The sequence below is a fragment of the Carlito syrichta genome, unplaced genomic scaffold, assembly GCF_000164805.1.
Source record: "Carlito syrichta isolate Samal-C Ts95f unplaced genomic scaffold, Tarsius_syrichta-2.0.1 Scaffold307032, whole genome shotgun sequence".
NCBI lineage: Eukaryota > Metazoa > Chordata > Mammalia > Primates > Tarsiidae > Carlito > Carlito syrichta.
This window is the reverse complement of record NW_007251128.1, coordinates 173,013-190,926: the sequence shown is the minus strand read 5'-3', so window position 1 is coordinate 190,926 and position 17,914 is coordinate 173,013. Positions and strand designations below refer to the sequence as shown.

Below are 17,914 nucleotides of genomic sequence, written 5' to 3'. Positions count from 1 at the left end.
ACAGAGTGAGACTCCAACTCAAAAATAAATAAATAAATAAATTCCTGCCTCCTTTAGCCCGGACTTACACTGGGTACCCGTTCCTGTGGCCGCTGGGGGTGACAGGACGCCGTAGGGGCTCATCTCCACTCCACTGCACGCTGGCCAGTCCTTTCCTCCTCATCTTCCCCGTGTTGGTCATGATCTGGTGGGAGGAAAGAGAAAACAGGCTTAAGAAATCAATGACAGCCAGCTCGGTGTCTCAGCCTGTAATCCCGCGCTTTTGGGAGGCTGAGGTGAGTGGATTACCTGAGCCCGCGGGTTCAAGACCCACTTGGGCAGGCAAGACCTCATCTCTACAATAAATCAAAAAATCAGCCGGGCGTGGTAGTGCATGCCTATAATTCTGGCTACTTGGAAGGCTGAGGCGGAAGGATCGCCAGAGCCCAGCAGGACGAGGCTGTGGTGGCCGGGAGCGGCCACTGCACTCCAGTCTGGGCGACAGAGTGAGACTCCAACTCAAAAAAAAAAAAAAAAAAAAAAAAAAAGAAAAAAAAAGAAATCAATGACTTGAGAGCTGACCTAGAACTGAACTTAATACACTGAGTAAATTACTCTAGGATGATAAAAGGCTTTGCAAATAAATGAGGAAAGATCATGTCACAGATTACACAGGTAGACACATTTTGGGGAAAATCCTTTTAGGTTTGCATAATACATGATTTAGCAGTATACATTTAAAAAAATTACAGGAAAAGGAGGAAAGCAGTTGATTATATTAACTTATCACATCTCTGGAAAGGACTGCATTTTTGAAAATGAGATGGGATAAAAGATAGACATTTGATTCCATAAAATATGAAAATTCCACATGTGTATGTAGTATATTAAAAATAAACCAAATTACCAGCAGTAGATGGGATCATTTCTGCAAACAACAAACTGGGAAGAAATATTTAAAGCACATTTAACAGACAAAAAGTTAACATTTTCATTGGATGAGGAGGCTCCTACGTATCAGCTAATACAATACTAAATCTGTAACTGGGCAAAGTATTCAAACAGCCATGTCACAAAACAGAAGGTATTACTCATAAATAGAAGACAAGAAGATCCACTTTACTAAAAACTGCGAACTACAACTTTACAAAAAAGGTATCATTCTTTACTGTTATATGAATGACAAAGAAGTGATCCCATTCACTGTTGGTAAGTTTAAAACATTGGTGGCACTGAAATTTGAGACAACTCATTTGGAAAGTAATTTGGTATTTTATATAAGGAGTTGTAAAAATGTTCATATCCTTGGGTATAAATCCTAGTGAATGAATTCAAAATATAGAAAGTGTTCAATAAACAAAGTTGTTCATTATAAAATTATTATACAGTAAAACTGGAACAATCTGTCTAGTAACGGGACTAAATAATCAAGTAAAATATGGCATATTCATTTGACATACTATAGGGACATGTATGTTGATGTTATGAAGAAAATGTTAATTTAAAACATAATAGAAATCGGGCTGGGATAATATACATAAACAATGCTTGCAATTTTTTTTCTTGAGAGGGATCTCACTATGCTGCCCAGGCTGGAGTGCAGTGGCATGGTCATAGGACACTACAGCCTCAGACTCCTGGTCTCAAGCGATACTCCTGATTTAGCCTCTCTAATAACTAGAACTCCAGGCAAGTGCCAACATGCCCAGCTAAATAATGCTTTCAATTATGCTAACAGTGCACAAAGAGACTAGGGGGAAATTAACCTTAAAATAATTAGAGTAGCTTTACAGGATAGTGGAACTACAATTTCTTTTTTTTTTCAAATTTTCTATAATTGAGAAAACCTTGGCCGGATACAGTGGCTCACACCTGTAATCCAAGCAATTTGGGAGGTAGAGATGAGAGGATTGCCTGAGCCCAGGGGTTCAACACTGGCCTGGGCAACTTGGTGAGACCTAGACTCTACAATTAAAAAAAAATTAACTTGCTCCTGTAGTTCCAGTTACTTAGAAGGCTGAGGTGGAAGGATGACCTGAGCCCAGCAGGTCGAGCCATGAGCATGCCACTGTACTCCAGCCTGGGTATAAAGTGAGGCTTCGACTCAAAAAAAAAAAAAAAAAAAATCTTAAAAAAAAAAAAATCACTGTAAACTAGTGAAATCTGAATAAAGTCTGCGGAGGGTACCGATGTCAACTTCCTGGTTTTGCTGTAAATTACATAAGATGTTACACTGGGGAAAAACTGGGTGAAGAGCTCATGGGAACTATCTGTACTATTGCAACTTTCTGTGAATCTATAATTATTTCAAAATAAAAATTTAAAAACACAACATTTTGAAATTGGAATTCCATCTTTGATTTCTTGATTTCTGCTGAAAAGTTCTTTGGGTTTATCCAGTATTTGAGGCGTAAGAGTATAAAAAGAGCCAATGCTTATGGGTACCAGTGGGCCTCACCTGTGCCGAGACAGCTCTCAGTCAGGGGAGTTGAGTCAAAACTCAACAGGGGGTGTGGAAGGATGGAAGGAATGTGAAAGGGAAAAGGAGAAGGGGAAGGTGAGAGGTACTCAGCCTCCTGAAGGACATGGAAGGTAACTAAGTCTTGCAAAAAAGAAAAAAATGTACTCCCATCACCCTGTTTCTTGAGAAATCTGTAAAAGTAGGATATTTCCAAGGCAATTACTTATTATTGCTAGTCTGCTTCTGCTTTTGACGTCCCTGCTGTCCCACTCCCCGATCCAGTACCAGGGGTTGACTTTATACACCATCATCACCAGACCAGGCTCCTACGCCCCACTGTCACGGTGCCTATGGTAGTCCTGTCTTTTCTTTTCCCTTTCTCCAATACTTTTGGGCTCTTCCACAGAGAAGTGCCAAGATGGCTAAGTCTGAAACTGCTGGAGAGAAGAAATGGTCATAAGCAGGTTCTTTCAAGCCTGCTGCTGTCCCTCTGCCTCTTCCTCCCCACAGTCATCCTCAGCTGAGCATTTTGCCTCTCCAGTGGATGGGGAAACTAAGACTGGCATGTGTGTCAGCACTGTCTGCTCTGTTATGAATAGGCCTGAGAAAAGGCCCTTGGTGAAGCAGGTTCAGTGTGCCAGGTCCATCAGTGCAGCTGATTTCCAGCTCTTTCTTGCTGGCCTGTGCTTTCCCTTCCCACCTGTTGTTCTTGCAGGATGAGTCACTAGTCACCTCTTAGGGCCCCTTAGTTGCAAGGGGTATCTCATTCAACAACCCACAGAAGCAGAGCTGTTTATACTGAGTTCTGCAGCAGTGCTTCAGGGGTTTGGGGAGACAGGAGAGCAAGGGTTTCTGGAGTGCACCTCTGCTCATCCAGAGGAACTCAGCTTTCATCTGTGCTACAAATAAAGATTTTGTTTGAAAGAAGGTTTTGCAGCTATAAAATGCAGCATATCTAACCACAATTTAAAAATATAGCACCTAGTTTAGCTGGATGCCATCTACTCAGTAGTAAAAGTTGGTCAATATATGTCAATTTCCCATGACTAATTTTGAGTATTTGTGAATCACTTAAAGAAATGATAAAGCAAATTATAAAGCAGTATAAATTTTTGTAAGCAAATACAGGTACAGGCCAAGCTCGGTAGCTCAGCCTGTAATCCCAGCACTTTGGGAGGCCGAGGTGAGTGAATTGCCTGAGCCTGAGGGTTCGAGACCTGCCCGGGCAACTTGGTGAGACCTCATCTCTACAATAAATCAAAAAATTAGCTGGGCGTGGTAGCACACTCCTGTAGTTCCAGCTACTTGGAAGGTTGAGGCAGAAGGATTGCCGGAGCCTAGCAGGTTGAGGCTGCGGTGGCCAGGAGCGTGCCACTGCACTCCCGTCTGGGCGACGGAGTGAGATTCCAACTCAAAAAAAAAAAAAGAAAATACAGGTACACATTCTCTCTCTCTGTACACATAGAAAATGATCTGGAAGCAGAAGCAGATACTTGGTGGTCTACACAATATTCATTTCCTCCATCCTGACCAACAGAACACTGATCTTGTTGGTATAGCAATGTGTTCACTTAAAAATATTTACTAGCCGGGCTCGGTGGCTCAGCCTGTAATCCTGCGCCTTTGGGAGGCTGAGGTGAGTGGATGGCCTGAGCCCACGGGTTCGAGACCCGCCTGGGCAGCGAGACCTCATCTCTACAATAAATCAAAAAATCAGCCGGGCGTGGTAGCGCATGCCTGTAATTCCGGCTACTTGGAAGGCTGAGGCGGAAGGATCGCCGGAGCCCAGCAGGTCAAGGCTGTGGTGGCCGGGAGCGGCCACTGCACTCCAGTCTGGGCAACTGAGTGAGACTCCAGCTAAAAAAAACCAAAAACAAAAACAAAATCAAAAAAAAAAAAAAAAATATTTACCTTCCCAGATTCTCTGGCAGTTAGACGCCACAAGACCCAGTTTCGACCAGTAAGAAGTAAGTAGGTGGTCAGCAAATGGAGTTTCAGGGAAAGCACCATAGAAGGGCAGATCTGGCTGGTCTGCACATTTGGCCTTCTTCCTGACTTTATCAAGGATGTGAGCTGCATCCGTCATTGTATGACCAAGAGGCAACAAGCATGTGAATGAAGGCACCAAGGCAGAATTATCACAGACTAATGAAACAATTTGTTCAGATGGTCTTATGTTTTTGTCAATTTGGAATCACTTAACTCATTCGTGATCACTGATGTGAATTTACGGCATTCCAAGTTCTGTTCCTGGTTGCCGCTGTCATGAATTTACATCTTTGCAAATTCTGTTTCTGAATAAAATATATCCGGTTTATAATCTGAATAAAAATACAAAGTACGGAATACTAGTCAAAGTGGTAACTGGGGCACATATTGGATATATCTGCAACTTGTAGCTGTATTGTGAAAAGGTGACACTTTAGAAAAGACCATTTCACTTGTGCTTAATGACAGAAGTTTGCGGCAACCAGCTTCAGATTTTTTTTTTTTTTTTTGAGTTGGAGTCTCACTCTGTCGCCCAGACTGGAGTGCAGTGGCCGCTCCTGGCCATCACAGCCTCGACCTGCTGGGCTCCGGCGAGCCTTCCGCTTCAGCCTTCCAAGTAGCCGGAATTACAGGCATGCGCTACCACGCCCAGCTGATTTTTTGATTTATTGTAGAGATGAGGTCTCACTGCCCAGGCGGGTCTCGAACCCGCGGGCTCAGGCAATCCACTCACCTCAGCCTCCCAAAGGCACGGGATTACAGGCTGAGCCACCGAGCCCGGCTCAGCTTCAGATTTTTAAAAATTTTTTCCCACAATCAGTATTAGGAAAGTGAATACTTGCTGATCACGAATGTGTTTAATACTGGTATGTCTTTCCACTTGCACTTTCCTTGTAACACTTGCCCTCAAGTCACTTGATGCTGGAACGGCCAAAGGCAATTTGTGATTCAGCTAAGGAGATGCTGAGTTGAGGTTATTACATTTAATTTGGATTTAGTGGGAAAAATTTATATGATTTGCAGTCACCTCTGTGTATAGTCAAATGATTGCTGACTGCCCTAGTGTAGGAACAGTGTCTAGGGATTCTCTATGTTGTTGGAATATTTGTGAATAATCAGTGTACAAAAAAACTTAAAATGCTCCCCAGTCTTACAGCTGAAGGGTGGCAGAACATGCCATTTTAAAATATGCCACTTTGGCATAAAGATTTTTGAGCTAAAGGCACCTGAAAAATAGCTGATGCAAGAAGGGCATTCTAATCTTCCCCTTTTCTTCCCCAAAACAAGAGATAAAAACTTCTATATGAAAGATGCCTCCCTGTACCAGGAGAAAAAAAAAATTCATAGCCATAGCTGAGGGAATTTTGTACAAACAGACTTTGCTAAACTAATTCTTGTCTTTCAGTCTCTCCATGTAATTTGGTCACTTTCACAATTGCCTCTCTTCGTTCAACCCAGGATAACAGCATTTAGGCTCTGCTAGTTCTTTGGGTCTCCATTTCCTTATGAGGGTCCTCGTGTCATGTAAAAAGTACACAAATTTGTGTGCTCTTCTCCTGTTAATCTGGTTTACATCAATTTAGTTCTTAGGTCCTGCTGAAAACCCTAAGGGATAAAGGTGAAATTTTGTCTCCCTATGCAGTATATTCGAGGAAGAAACTTGATAAAGGTTTTCTCAAAATTAACAACAAAACAAAAATTTACATTAAATTAAAAAAAATTTACATGGCACTACCAAAAACTAAATATGGTACCAAAAGAAAATTTTCCAACCTATCAATAATAAGAACTAAACTTTAATCAAATATGTTACAGGAAAGGCTGGCTAATCCTTTTTTCTTTCTCCATAGAAAACATTACAAACTTATCATTTATGTAGACAAAACATTACATTTTTGTGTTTGTAAAACATTATAAACATCATATATAGAGGCAATCAAAGGGCATAAAACAAAATATATGAGGAAAAACTATGAGATGTGTGAAGTAGCTAGCTAATATAAACATTTTCTGTATTTTGTAATGTTTGTGTTGTCAATTTTTAGAATTTGATTTTGACTGTGATTTATTTTCTCTTCTCATTCCACGTAAGTATTCACTTTTATAACTAATTTTATATTTCTTTGTTTTAAAGGAAGTTTCACAAAGCCTGGATCTGCTCTCCCACTGGCAGGCAGGGACAGAGAAAGAGATGAAAAGAGCCTGGGGTCTGACAGTCCCTCCACGCCAGGAATTTTAGTGGACTGATGAGGCAGGACTCTCTGCTATTTGCAGATGAACTCAATCCTCCTGATAAAGGAAGGGTTAACGAGAGATAACAGCGATTATCTCCAGCTGGGTAGAATGATGGTTTTTACTTTATATTCTGTTTGACGTTTTAGTAATACACATGCTTTTTTGTAATTAAAAAAGAAAAAATAAAAAGCAAATGGAAAAAGAAAAGGATTCAGAATATTTTGGGGTTTGAGATTTTTCCTTTCTTCTTTGGTTGTGTTTTCATGCACAAGAATTTGGACATTTAGTTAGCGCCAAAGAATCCCTAATGTGTAGTGGGCACTGCCTCTTCAACCACTACAGTCATGCAGAGTAGGAATTAGTGACTGAAAACTGACTAGGAAATGCCCCAAAGTGGAGACAGATTTGAAAAATGAATTTAAAAGTAACCATTGGAAGCCAAGGCCCTTCTTCCTCTTGTTTTGGTTTTTGCTGTCAGCAGAGAGAAGCAGGAAGCCTCAAAGCCAGCTGCAGGCCGCCCATACTTCTGCCCCCAGGCACAGCAGGGCCAGGGACAGCAGGACCCCAGGGCCCTCCCTGTCTCCAGGTTATGCTCCAGCCTCGGTCCTGCACCCTGACATGCTGCAGAAGACAGGCTGGGGGAGGCTCCACTAACACTCTGAGTTCTGTCCAGACGGGCGGTTTCCATGGCCCACACTCCTACTTCAGAACCACTGAAGGGTAAAATAAAAATGCAGACTCTGGGGTCACCACAGCTTCATATTCTCTGGAGGTGGGGACAGAAACCTGCAGCCCTTTCGGTGATTCTTAGAAAAACTAAATGAAATTGGGTCAGACTGGGGTGTGGGGATGGGGGCGAAAGAAGGTGCGGAAAGGAAGCGGTTGGCATTCACAACAGGCATTTCCCCCAAAACTGAATCTGTTTAAATTAAATCATATAGCAATTATGAGTACTTCACACAGCCAGAGCTCTCTCAACTTTCAAATACAAAATCCACTCACCTGACAATCGCCAGTTATGCAGGAAGGTGGTGGCTTAGTGGTCAAGGGAAGGGAACTCGGGTAACATTTGGACAGCTATCCAACCTTCCTCAGCCTCAGTGCCCTAGACTATAAAATACGAATGCTAGCAGAACCTGCCCTGTAAATTTGCTGGGAGGATTAAGTCAAATGGAATCAGATGTGTGATGCACTCAGCACAGGGCTAGGCCCATGGCAGGTGCCGGATTAATTAAGACTTGCCTATTACTGTTGTTAAAGGTCACCTGAAAATAAAACCAAAAAAACCTGTGATTTTAGATTCTGTTATAAATGTTTACCCTTTAATCCAGGTGATGAAGCTATTTAAGTCAGAACAATCTTTTTAGAAATAATTGTTGATTATTCAGCGCAGTATAAATGATACTAAAAAATTCACAAATACTCAAAGCAGGAGAAGCAGGAGGTGCACCATCAGTCTAGACGCTGATGCTCACAGCCTGAAGAACGCAGCATAAGAATGCCTTTTAGCCAGAATCATGGGTAAGCAACACATTCCCCGTGACTACCAGAGGTCTCCTGCAAGCCTTGGAAGAGTGACTTGCTCTCTTGTCACTAGATTACAGAATTCTCCATGTGGCCTGCTGTAGGGCTCTGCAGGGGGTGGGCTCCTGGCTCCAGGATCCTAGGAACAGCTTTTGTCCATCCCTGGACACCCCAACGGCCTGATGGCTGCCTCAGCTGTACCTCCACTCTCACCCCTAAGCGGCTGTTTGGTTTTCAAATCATTGTCGTGCACAACAGCCAATCCCTGGGTCAGGAGGTTTGGGGTGGGGCCTAGAGTCTATTTTTAACCTACGTTTGGTGGTCTAGGACTAGCTCTGTCTTCACAGAATGATAACTGCTGACCAATTCTAGCTGTTATCTGCACCACTCAGGAAGAGCAGTTTTATCTCTTTTGTTCTGTAAACCTCTTGAAGGTAAACGGCTGTGTCTTAAGCTTCTTTGGCATTCTGCTGTGAGGCAAATGGCACCGGTCAATAAAAATAAAAACTTTTCAAATATCATTTTCTGACAGAATGTTTCAAAAAGCCACCATCTTTAGACTCATTGTGAAAAACCTGCAATGTACCCAGTACATCAGAATGAGAGGCTACTCATGAGACGAGACTCAGGCACGTACACATTCCCCAGAGAAATGTCTTCTATCTTGGTAAGAACCCCCTCATTTGGCACATACACAAAAAGTTACAAAGATGTGACTTTAAAGGCCTTTTGGTGCACCAGGAGAGCAAGGGTATAGCAAGGTGAGACCCCTGTCTTGAAATCTCTGACGTAGCACACAGAGGCTGGTAGACTGGCGATTCTAGATCACAAGACTGGGTGACAGGACAGTGGAGCTGAATAATGAGCAAAGGCAGTGCTGGGAACACACACACGACCTGTGTTCGCTCCTCCACATTCAGTTTTCTAATAAAACTCAAAAATGTTTATGACACCCTATGGTGAGCTAGTGTAGTGGATTGAATGGTGGCCCCCAAAAGATATGTCCCCATCCTGACCCCTGGCACCTGTGAATATGACCTTATTTGGAAAAAGAGTCTGTGTTTAGATGTAATGAAGTTAAGAATCCTTGAGATGAGATCACCCTGGGTTGTTCAGGTGACATATGTCTGTTCAAAAGATAGAGAGGAGAATATAGAGAGAAGAGGAGAAGGCCACGTGGAGCAGCCACAGCCAAGGGTCACCTGGAGCCACCAGAAACTGGAAGAGGCAAGAAGGATTCTCCCCTAGAGTCTTTGGAGACAGCACAGTCCTAATGATAACTTGATTTTAGACTTCCACCCTCCAGAACTCTGAGAGAATACATTGCTGTTTATAAGGGCTGTTGTCATTAAGAGAGGTCCCAGAACTTTAAAGCTGACAGTCCCTGGCTGCACCAGTTCACTGTTGAGGTAGTGGCTACATCCTTCCTCTTCAAAACCAGCCTGCCTGATTCAAGGAGACTTTGGGTCCATTCAGTGGACCCAGCCAACTGTCAGTTTTAAAGTTCTGGGACCTCTCTTAATGACAACAGCCTTTTTATTCTTTGTATTTTGTTTTTTTTTTTTTAAGTTGGGATCTCACTCTGTCACCCAGGTGGTAATACAGTGGCATGATCATGGCTCACCACAGCCTCAACCCCCTGGGTTCTGGAAATCCTCCTGCCTCAGCCTCCTGAGTAGCTGGGACTACAAGCATGCACATCACCATGCCCAGCTAATTTTTTAATTTTTTTGTAGAGACGAGATCTTGCTATGTTCCCTAGGCTGGTCTCAAACTCCTGGGCTCAAGCAATGCTCTTGCCTCAGCCTCCCAAAGTGCTGGGATTACAGGTGTGAGCCACTGCGCCCGGTCCATTTCTGTTGTTTTAAGCCACTCAGTTTGTGGTGCTTTGTTACTACAGCCATGGGAAACAAGTGCACTTGATCTTCCCACCTTTACGGTGAATCCTTTCTGTGCTCCATTCTCACTACTCACAACTCCACCCAATGGTAACTGACACCAATGAGACAAGCAAGCATGTGTGGAGTTTCTTTTCTGCTAGATTCAAAATACTTCCTTCTGGTAAAAGGATTGTACATATACATTCAGGAGATTTTAGAACTGCATATTACAGTAAAATGACACAATTTCCACATGCAATTAAGCTGGAGTTATTGATTGCTTTGAAACTCTGTCCCTTGTGCCTCAACGATTAGCGTGATTAAACTAGTTGTCCCAGCATGTTCTGCATCTTGCTTATTGTTGTTGTTGAAAATCTTGACCTATCAACAGAAGATCTTCCCTATAGCATTTCATTGAGCAAAGGTCCTATAAATTATTAACTGAGGGCTGTATTCAGGATTCTGTCTGTGCCAGCTATAAATGAACATTTAGGCTGTGTCTGGGGTCACACTGTCAGTAGTACAAGCACTGTGGTCTCAACAGGCTTCACCTCTTTCCATCCAATGAAGCCCCACCAATTTGCCTTCTCTGTTTTCCTCACCACCTGCCCACGAAGCAGGAGTGTCTTACAAATGCTTCTATCCTATCAAATGGAGCATAGTCTCTCTGACAAAGCCAGCGTTCTTCTAAAGGGAAACAAAGACCTAGTCATGGCTCAAGACTTCCATCAGCAACTTGGAACCTTGGATCGCCTCACTTCTGACCTTTCCTGAGCACTTCCTCACTTGACCTAATGTAAACAGAGGCTCCACAGTCAATTAGATTCCTTTGATCCTTGAGACATTCTAAGGATGATGGCAGGTCCCATGAAGGGGAGGGAAGGGTAGCAGGGGTTCCCTGCCCCTGAGCAGGGCTCGGGGGAGTAGTGGTGGTTCCCCATCCCTCAGTCACCGCCCTTCCTTCACTCTTGTCCCTAACAGCCTATTCTTTGCAAAGTAGCCAGAATGAAAATGTAAGTGACTGTATTAGGATTTAACTCAAGCTGAATCACTCCCCTGCTCTCTCACCTCCAACAGTTTCCTAGCTCTTATAGAATAAAATCCAAAACCCTTGCCACGACCTACAAAGTCGCATAATCTGGCCCATGGCTGTCCCTCCACCTGAAGTCCCACCAGCACACATTGTACTCCAGTCAGAACCCTGAAGTTCTGTAGATGATGAACAGCCAAGGGCCAGGTAACTGGGGCCTGGTGTTCAGGGAAGCAGATGAGAAGCTGGGTTGGGAGCAATGGGAATGGGCAGGTGCTTTCTGCTTCCACTTGCTATTATAAAGGCTCGAGCCAGCTGCCATCTTTCTGCTCCCCAAGTCCCTGACCGCACCAGTTCACTGTTGAGGTAGTGGCTACATCCTTCCTCTTCAAAACCAGACTGCCTAATTCAAGGAGACTTTGGGTTCATTTAGTGGACCCAGTCAACTGTCAGCTTTAAAGTTCTGAGACCTCTCTTAATTACAACAGCCTTTACTCTAGTGCTCATTTGTCCCACACAGGGCTTCAGTCTGGATTGGTCCTTGTCCCTTCCACTACCCCTCCCTCCTGGAATCTCACATGCCAGCATCCCACCTGCCTACCCACCTGCTGTATGTTCAAGTCTTTGTGATTCACCTGTGATCCCTGACATTGCCATCTTCTCCTGGACAGTTCCCTGCTGACTCACATCCTTCCCTATCTAGCTGGTGGTTTCTAAACCAGTGGCTTCTGAGCATCGGAGTCATTGGGGTGCCCTCAGAGGTCAGGTAATGGCCCCATCCCAGATGGTGACTCCATAGGCCTCTAAGATACTTAGACTGACTGCTGGATTCATCCTGAAATGCTTCTCTCTTCTGTTTATGTGACACTGCATTTTTCAGGTTCTCCTCAGGCCCTTCTGACTGTTCACTTTCTGTCCTTTTGGGATTCTCCCTTTATTCTATTACTCCTGACATGCTGAGTGCCCCTCTGTACTCAGCCCCCATTCTCTTACTCTCCACACTCTGCCTCATGGGCAACCTGATGGGCTCTGATGGTTTTAGCCACCACCTCTGTGCCGATGACTTCCAAGTCTGCAACAGTCTTCCCTTCTAATAGACAAGGCACATGGAAGTCCAAAAGTGGGACAGGTAGATGACAGTACTGAGGGGAGGCACGGTTTGATACTACGAAGGCTCCTGGCATGTGCCTTCTGGTTATACTTTCCACCATTCCTCCTCCTTCTGTACCCCTGCATGTCTGTTCAAGACAGGGCTACTTCAGAGCCATTAAGAACAAACTGGCTAACAGACCTTTTCCTAAATATAGCATCACAATGAACCAAACTAAACCCTCTGTGTTACTGAAAACACTAAATCTACCAATGTCTCCCTCCCCTTTGTATTTCAGGGCCCCTCCACCCTTCATGTGGCACTTACCCCCAAGTACTCTGTGGTTAGAAGTTTCTCGCCTGAGAGTTCTCCAAGCTGGGGTTGGATCAGTTCGTCTTTGTCCAGATCAGCTTCCATGGTGTCATGGTCCTCCTGCTTCAAAGGAGATGTAGGGTGAATGTGGTGGACACCCTGTCACAAGCTCCTGGAGTGGTGGCTCCCCAGAATGTGCAGCTGCCACGAACAAGAAGACCTCAGCCAACTATGGCAGATCGACTCTTATTTTTCAAAGAGTCTCAGGGGCAGTCTCACACCTCTCCATGAAGACGAAAGGGACAGGCCAACCAACTTCTTTAGGAAGCTGTTGCCTAGTTAACACTTCCATGGCTTGGGTGGGCAGAAGTTCTATTGGACTCTTAAAAGTCTCTCCTAACCACAGTTCTCACAAGTTCTCTCTCTATGAGATCAATGTACAATGTGAACAGTCAGTCAGTCAGTCTACAAATAATCATTAGGCACCTTCATATATGCACAGGACTTAGGGGGACAGGAAGTTGTCTATGACAGTCTACAGTCAATTAGTAACAAAACTCAGTAAAAAAGAAGCACTGTTCTGTTTCTGGAAAGATGTAGTGGTCTACCTTTCCCTATTCCTCCTACTAAGTACAACAAAAAACACTGGACACTTAAAAAAAACAAGAAGACCCTGAAAGATGAAGGCTAGGGACATTGGGACCCAAGGAATGACAGATGATAAGCTACTTGGGTTTTCTTTTTGCCTCGTATGTGCCAGACTTGGAGCCGAAGAAGTTAGTGACCTAGAAATATCAATGGTGAAGAAAAAAAAATCCCCTCAAAGCCTGCTTCCTCTAGCCAAAGAATTAGGAAAGGGGGAGTCCAGCAATAACATTTTAGGAAATAACCAAACACCACAGAAAACACTGTAGCCCCACTCCAACCTGTGCCACCAAGGGTCTCAGGAGCCTTGACTTCTACCCTCACCAGGCTGTGATGCACACCCTACTACCTGCAGGTGGTAACATCAGAAAAGGCCACGTAGGGAGAAGTTTCATCCCTGCTGAGTGGTAATGAGGTCCTCACACCATGGTATGAGTAGAGGCCACGTGGGGGCCTGGACTTCTATTTCCACTAGGCAGTGATCAGACCACTCTCCCCCTCCCTGCTGGGGTGGTGACAGAGGAGGTCTTGTAGGGAATAGCAACACGGCATTTCTAGCCCTTCTAGGCAGGGAGGTGAAGGGGGGATCCAGAACTCCCAACCCCACCCTGCAGTAATGAAGGCCCTTCTCCTCTCCCACCATCTAGTATCAATAGTGACAAGTGTGGAGTCTGGAATTCTACCCAAACACTGCAGTAATGAGGAGTGTCTGCTTCCCCTACTTCCCCTGCTTCCCCTGACAGAGCAGTGTAAGAAAAAAGCCATCTAAAATGGAAGGCTTAAATAAGATAAAAAATCTCATAGGTTAATGTCCCAAGTTCTCAGATTTAAATTAATAAAACAAAAAACTCATCATATCAAGAGCCAGGGAGATCTCAAGTTGAATGAAAAGAGAAAATCAATAGATGCCAACATCCAGGGAACAGAGATGTTAGAATTATCTGACACAGATTTTTAAAGCAGCTATCATAAAAATGCTTCAACAAGCAGTGACAAATGTTCTTGAAACAAATTTAAAAATAGAAAGTTTCAAGAACATAGAAAACAAAGAGAAAAATAAACTTAAACCTAGCAAAAGAGAAAAAATAACAAAGAGTAGAATCAATGAAAAGGAAAACGAAAACAGAGAAAACTGAAGAAACAAGAAGTTGGTTCTTTCTTTCATACTATCCTTCTCTCTCTTTCTTGAACAACCTCTGCCCAACAGATTTTTCTTTTCTTCTTTTATTTTTTGCTCTTTAAAAACATCAGTAAAATTGGCAAACCTCTAGCAAGACTGACTATGAAAAAGAGAGAAGTCACGAATTACCAATACCAGGAATGAAACAGGAGATATACAGACTCTACAGACATCAAAAGGATAATAATGGATAACCAAGAACAACTCCACATACAGAAGTTTGACAACTTAGATGAAAAACCAAACTATCACAAGTCTTTCAATAGGAAGTAGATAATTTGAACAATACTGTAACTATTAAGGAAATTGAATTTATAATTCTAAAACTCTCATAAAAATATTCTCCAGGCTGGGCTCGGTGGCTCAGTCTGTAAACCCAGCACCTTGGGAGGTTGAGGCGAGTGGATAACCTGAGTCCGTGGGTTCAAGACCAGCCCAGGTAACTTGGAGAGACCTCATCTCTACAATTAATAAAAAATCAGCCAGGCGTGGTAGCACACACCTGTAGTTCTGGCTACTTGGATAAAACTTAACACGCATCATGACAAAAATACTCATGGAAAAATAGAAATAGAAGGTACTTGATAAAAAGCATCTACCAAAAAACCTACACCTAACTTTCTACTTAGTTGTGAAAGACTGGATGCTTTCTCCCTAAGATTAGGAACAAAACAAGAATTTCTACTCTCATCACTCTTATTCAACATAGTGCCAGAAATTCTAACCAACAAGGCAAAAAAAAAAAAAGAGAAAGAGAGAGAGAGAGAGAGAGAGAGAGAGAGAGAGAAAGAAAATAAAAGGAATACAGATTAGAAAGGAAGAAGAAGAAATGTTCCTATTTGCAGATGATTTGCAAGGAATCTACACACACACACACACACACACACACACACACACACACACACATCACAGAAGTAATAAGTGAGTTCAAAAAGGTCACAGGATACAAGATAAGCATACAAAGTCAAATTTCTATATACTAACAATGAACACAAGAACACTGACATTAAAAATACAATACCATTTATAATTGCCTTCCAAAAGAAAAATAAATACTTAAGACATAAATCTAACAAAACATGTACTAGATTTGTATGCTGAGAACTACAGAACTCTAATGAAAGAAATAAAAGAAGATCAAAATAAATGCAGAAGCACACCTTGTTTATGAATCAGAAGATTCAATACAGTTAAGATGCCATATTGATATATACATAGGCTTAATGCAATTTTTATCAAAATCCCAGCAAGATTTTTTGTAGTTATATATAAGATTATTCTAAAATGTATATGGAAAGGGCAAAGCAACTAGAACATGCTAAGGTAATTTTGAAAAAGAAGAACAATATGGGAGGAATCAGTCTACCTGATTTCAAGACTCATTACATAGCTACAGTAATCCAGACTGTGTGCTATTGGCAAAGGGACAGACACATAGATCAATAGAACGTAACAGAGAATGCCAGAACAGATCTACACAAAGATGCCTAGTGGATTTTAGACAAAGATATAAAAGAAATTCAATGAGAAAGGATAGGTTTTTCAGCAAATGATGCTAGAGAAATTGGACATCCATAGGGGAAAAAATTGAACTTCAACCTAATTCTCACACATACAAAAATGAACTCAAAATGGATCATGGACTTAAATGTAAAACTATCACAGTTCTGGAAAAAATAGAAGATCTTTAGGAACCAGGCTAGGTGAAGCATTCTTAGAACTGACACCAAAAGCACAATCAATAAAAGATGTGATAAACTGGATTTTATAAAAATTTTTAAAAACTTGCTCTGTGAAAGACCCTCTAAGAGGATTTTAAAAAAGGGTGATGAGATAAAATATTTGGAAATCGCATACCCAACAAAAGACTAGTAGCTGAACTATCAAGTCGATGCATAAGTTCTTAGCGTTTGTGTTCTGACATGGCACTACTGTTAGGAGTTTATGGTTTGTCATTTGTCATTTGGAGTGACAATGTTGTGCTTGTGAATATGCCTTGCATTCTGCAGGTTTGAAGAAAGTGCTATTTGTGGGCTAAAGAAGATGGAGTGTCAAGTGGAAAAAGCGAACACTTCTATTATATTCTTCTGTTTGAGTTTAACAGAGGAGTAAAGGTGGCGGAGGTGGCTCGAAACATTCATGCTGTGTATGGGGAGAATGCCATCAGAGAAAGCAGGGCAAGAAACTGGTTTTGTTGTTTCAGAGAGGGCCACTTTGACTTCATTGATTCTCTGCATTCCAGGAAGACCACTGGGCTCTGATGAAGATCATTTAAATGCTTTACTCCATGATGATCCAGGTCAGTCAACCTGAGAATTAACAAATGTGACGAATTGAGACCAGTCAACTGTTGTGCGATATTTGCATTCCATGGGCATGCGAAAAACACTATGAACTTATGCATCAACCCAATATATAAAGAACTCTCAAAACTCAACAGTAAAAACTCAACAATCTAGTTAAAAATGGGCAAAAGACATGAAGAGACATTTCACCAAAGAGCATATACAGATGGCAATAAGCACATGAAAAGATGTTCAACATCATTAGCCATTAGGGAAATGCAAATTAAAACCACAAGGAGTTATCACTACATGCCAATCCAAATGGCAAAAATAAAAAATAAGGACACCACCAAATGCTGGCAAGGATGGAGAGAAACCGGATCACTCATACACTGCTGGCAGAAATGTAAAATAATACAAGCTCTCTGGAAAACAGTTTGGCAGTTTCTTAAAAAGCCAAACATGCAGCTAAATACAACCTAGTAATTACACTCCTGGGCGTTTGTCCCAGAGAAATAAAAACTTATTCGCATGCAAAAATCTGTACATGAATGTTTACAGCAGCTTTATTCATAAGAGCCCAAAACTAGAAACAACAGATGTCCTTCAACAAGAGAACAAGCAAAAACAACTATGGTACATCCACACCACAGAAAACTACTCAAATAAAAAGGAATGAACTACTGATGCACACAAGCCTGGATGACTTTCCAGAGAATTATGCCATGTGAAAAAAGCCATCCTCATACTATATGAATCAATTTATACAACTTTCTTAAAATAACAACATTATAGAAATGAAGAACATATTAGTAGTTTCCAGGGGTTAAGGAGGAAATGGAGGTGAGAGGGAAGTGGGTGTGACTACAAAAAGGATCCTTCTAGGAGTATTCCTTGTGGTAATGGTACATTCTGGATCTTTCTTTCTTTCTTTCGTTTTTTTGATTTGGAGTCTCACTCTGTCGCCCAGACTGGAGTGCAGTGGCCGCTCCCAGCCACTGCAGCCTCGACCTGCTGGGCTCTGGCGATCCTTCCGCCTCAGTCTTCCGAGTAGCCGGAATTACAGGCATGCGCTACCATGCCCGGCTGATTTTTTGATTTATTGTTGAGATGAGGTCTTGCTGCCCAGGCAGATCTCGAACCCGCGGGCTCAGGCAATCCACTCACCTCAGCCTCCCAAAGGCACGGGATTACAGGCTGAGCCACCGAGCCCGGCCTTTTTATTTTTTTTGAGTCAGAGTCTGACTTTGTTGCCCAGGCTGGAGTGCAGTGGCATGCTCATGGCCATCACAGCCTCGACCTGC

General features: G+C 42.5%; 1 protein-coding gene across 1 annotated transcript in view; it reads right to left on the bottom strand.

Annotated features, from left to right (window-relative positions):
- Window positions 1–23: 23 nt before the first annotated feature.
- ARMC9 (armadillo repeat containing 9) overlaps window positions 24–17,914 on the bottom strand; it is a 138,059-nt gene continuing 120,168 nt past the window's right edge. Inside the window, exons 20-21 of the mRNA XM_021715385.1 lie at window positions 12,516–12,620; window positions 24–184 (exon numbers count right to left, since the gene is read on the bottom strand). Coding sequence (XP_021571060.1) covers window positions 65–184; window positions 12,516–12,620 — 225 coding nt within the window. The 3' untranslated portion in view covers window positions 24–64. The remainder of the gene's footprint in view (window positions 185–12,515; window positions 12,621–17,914) is intronic.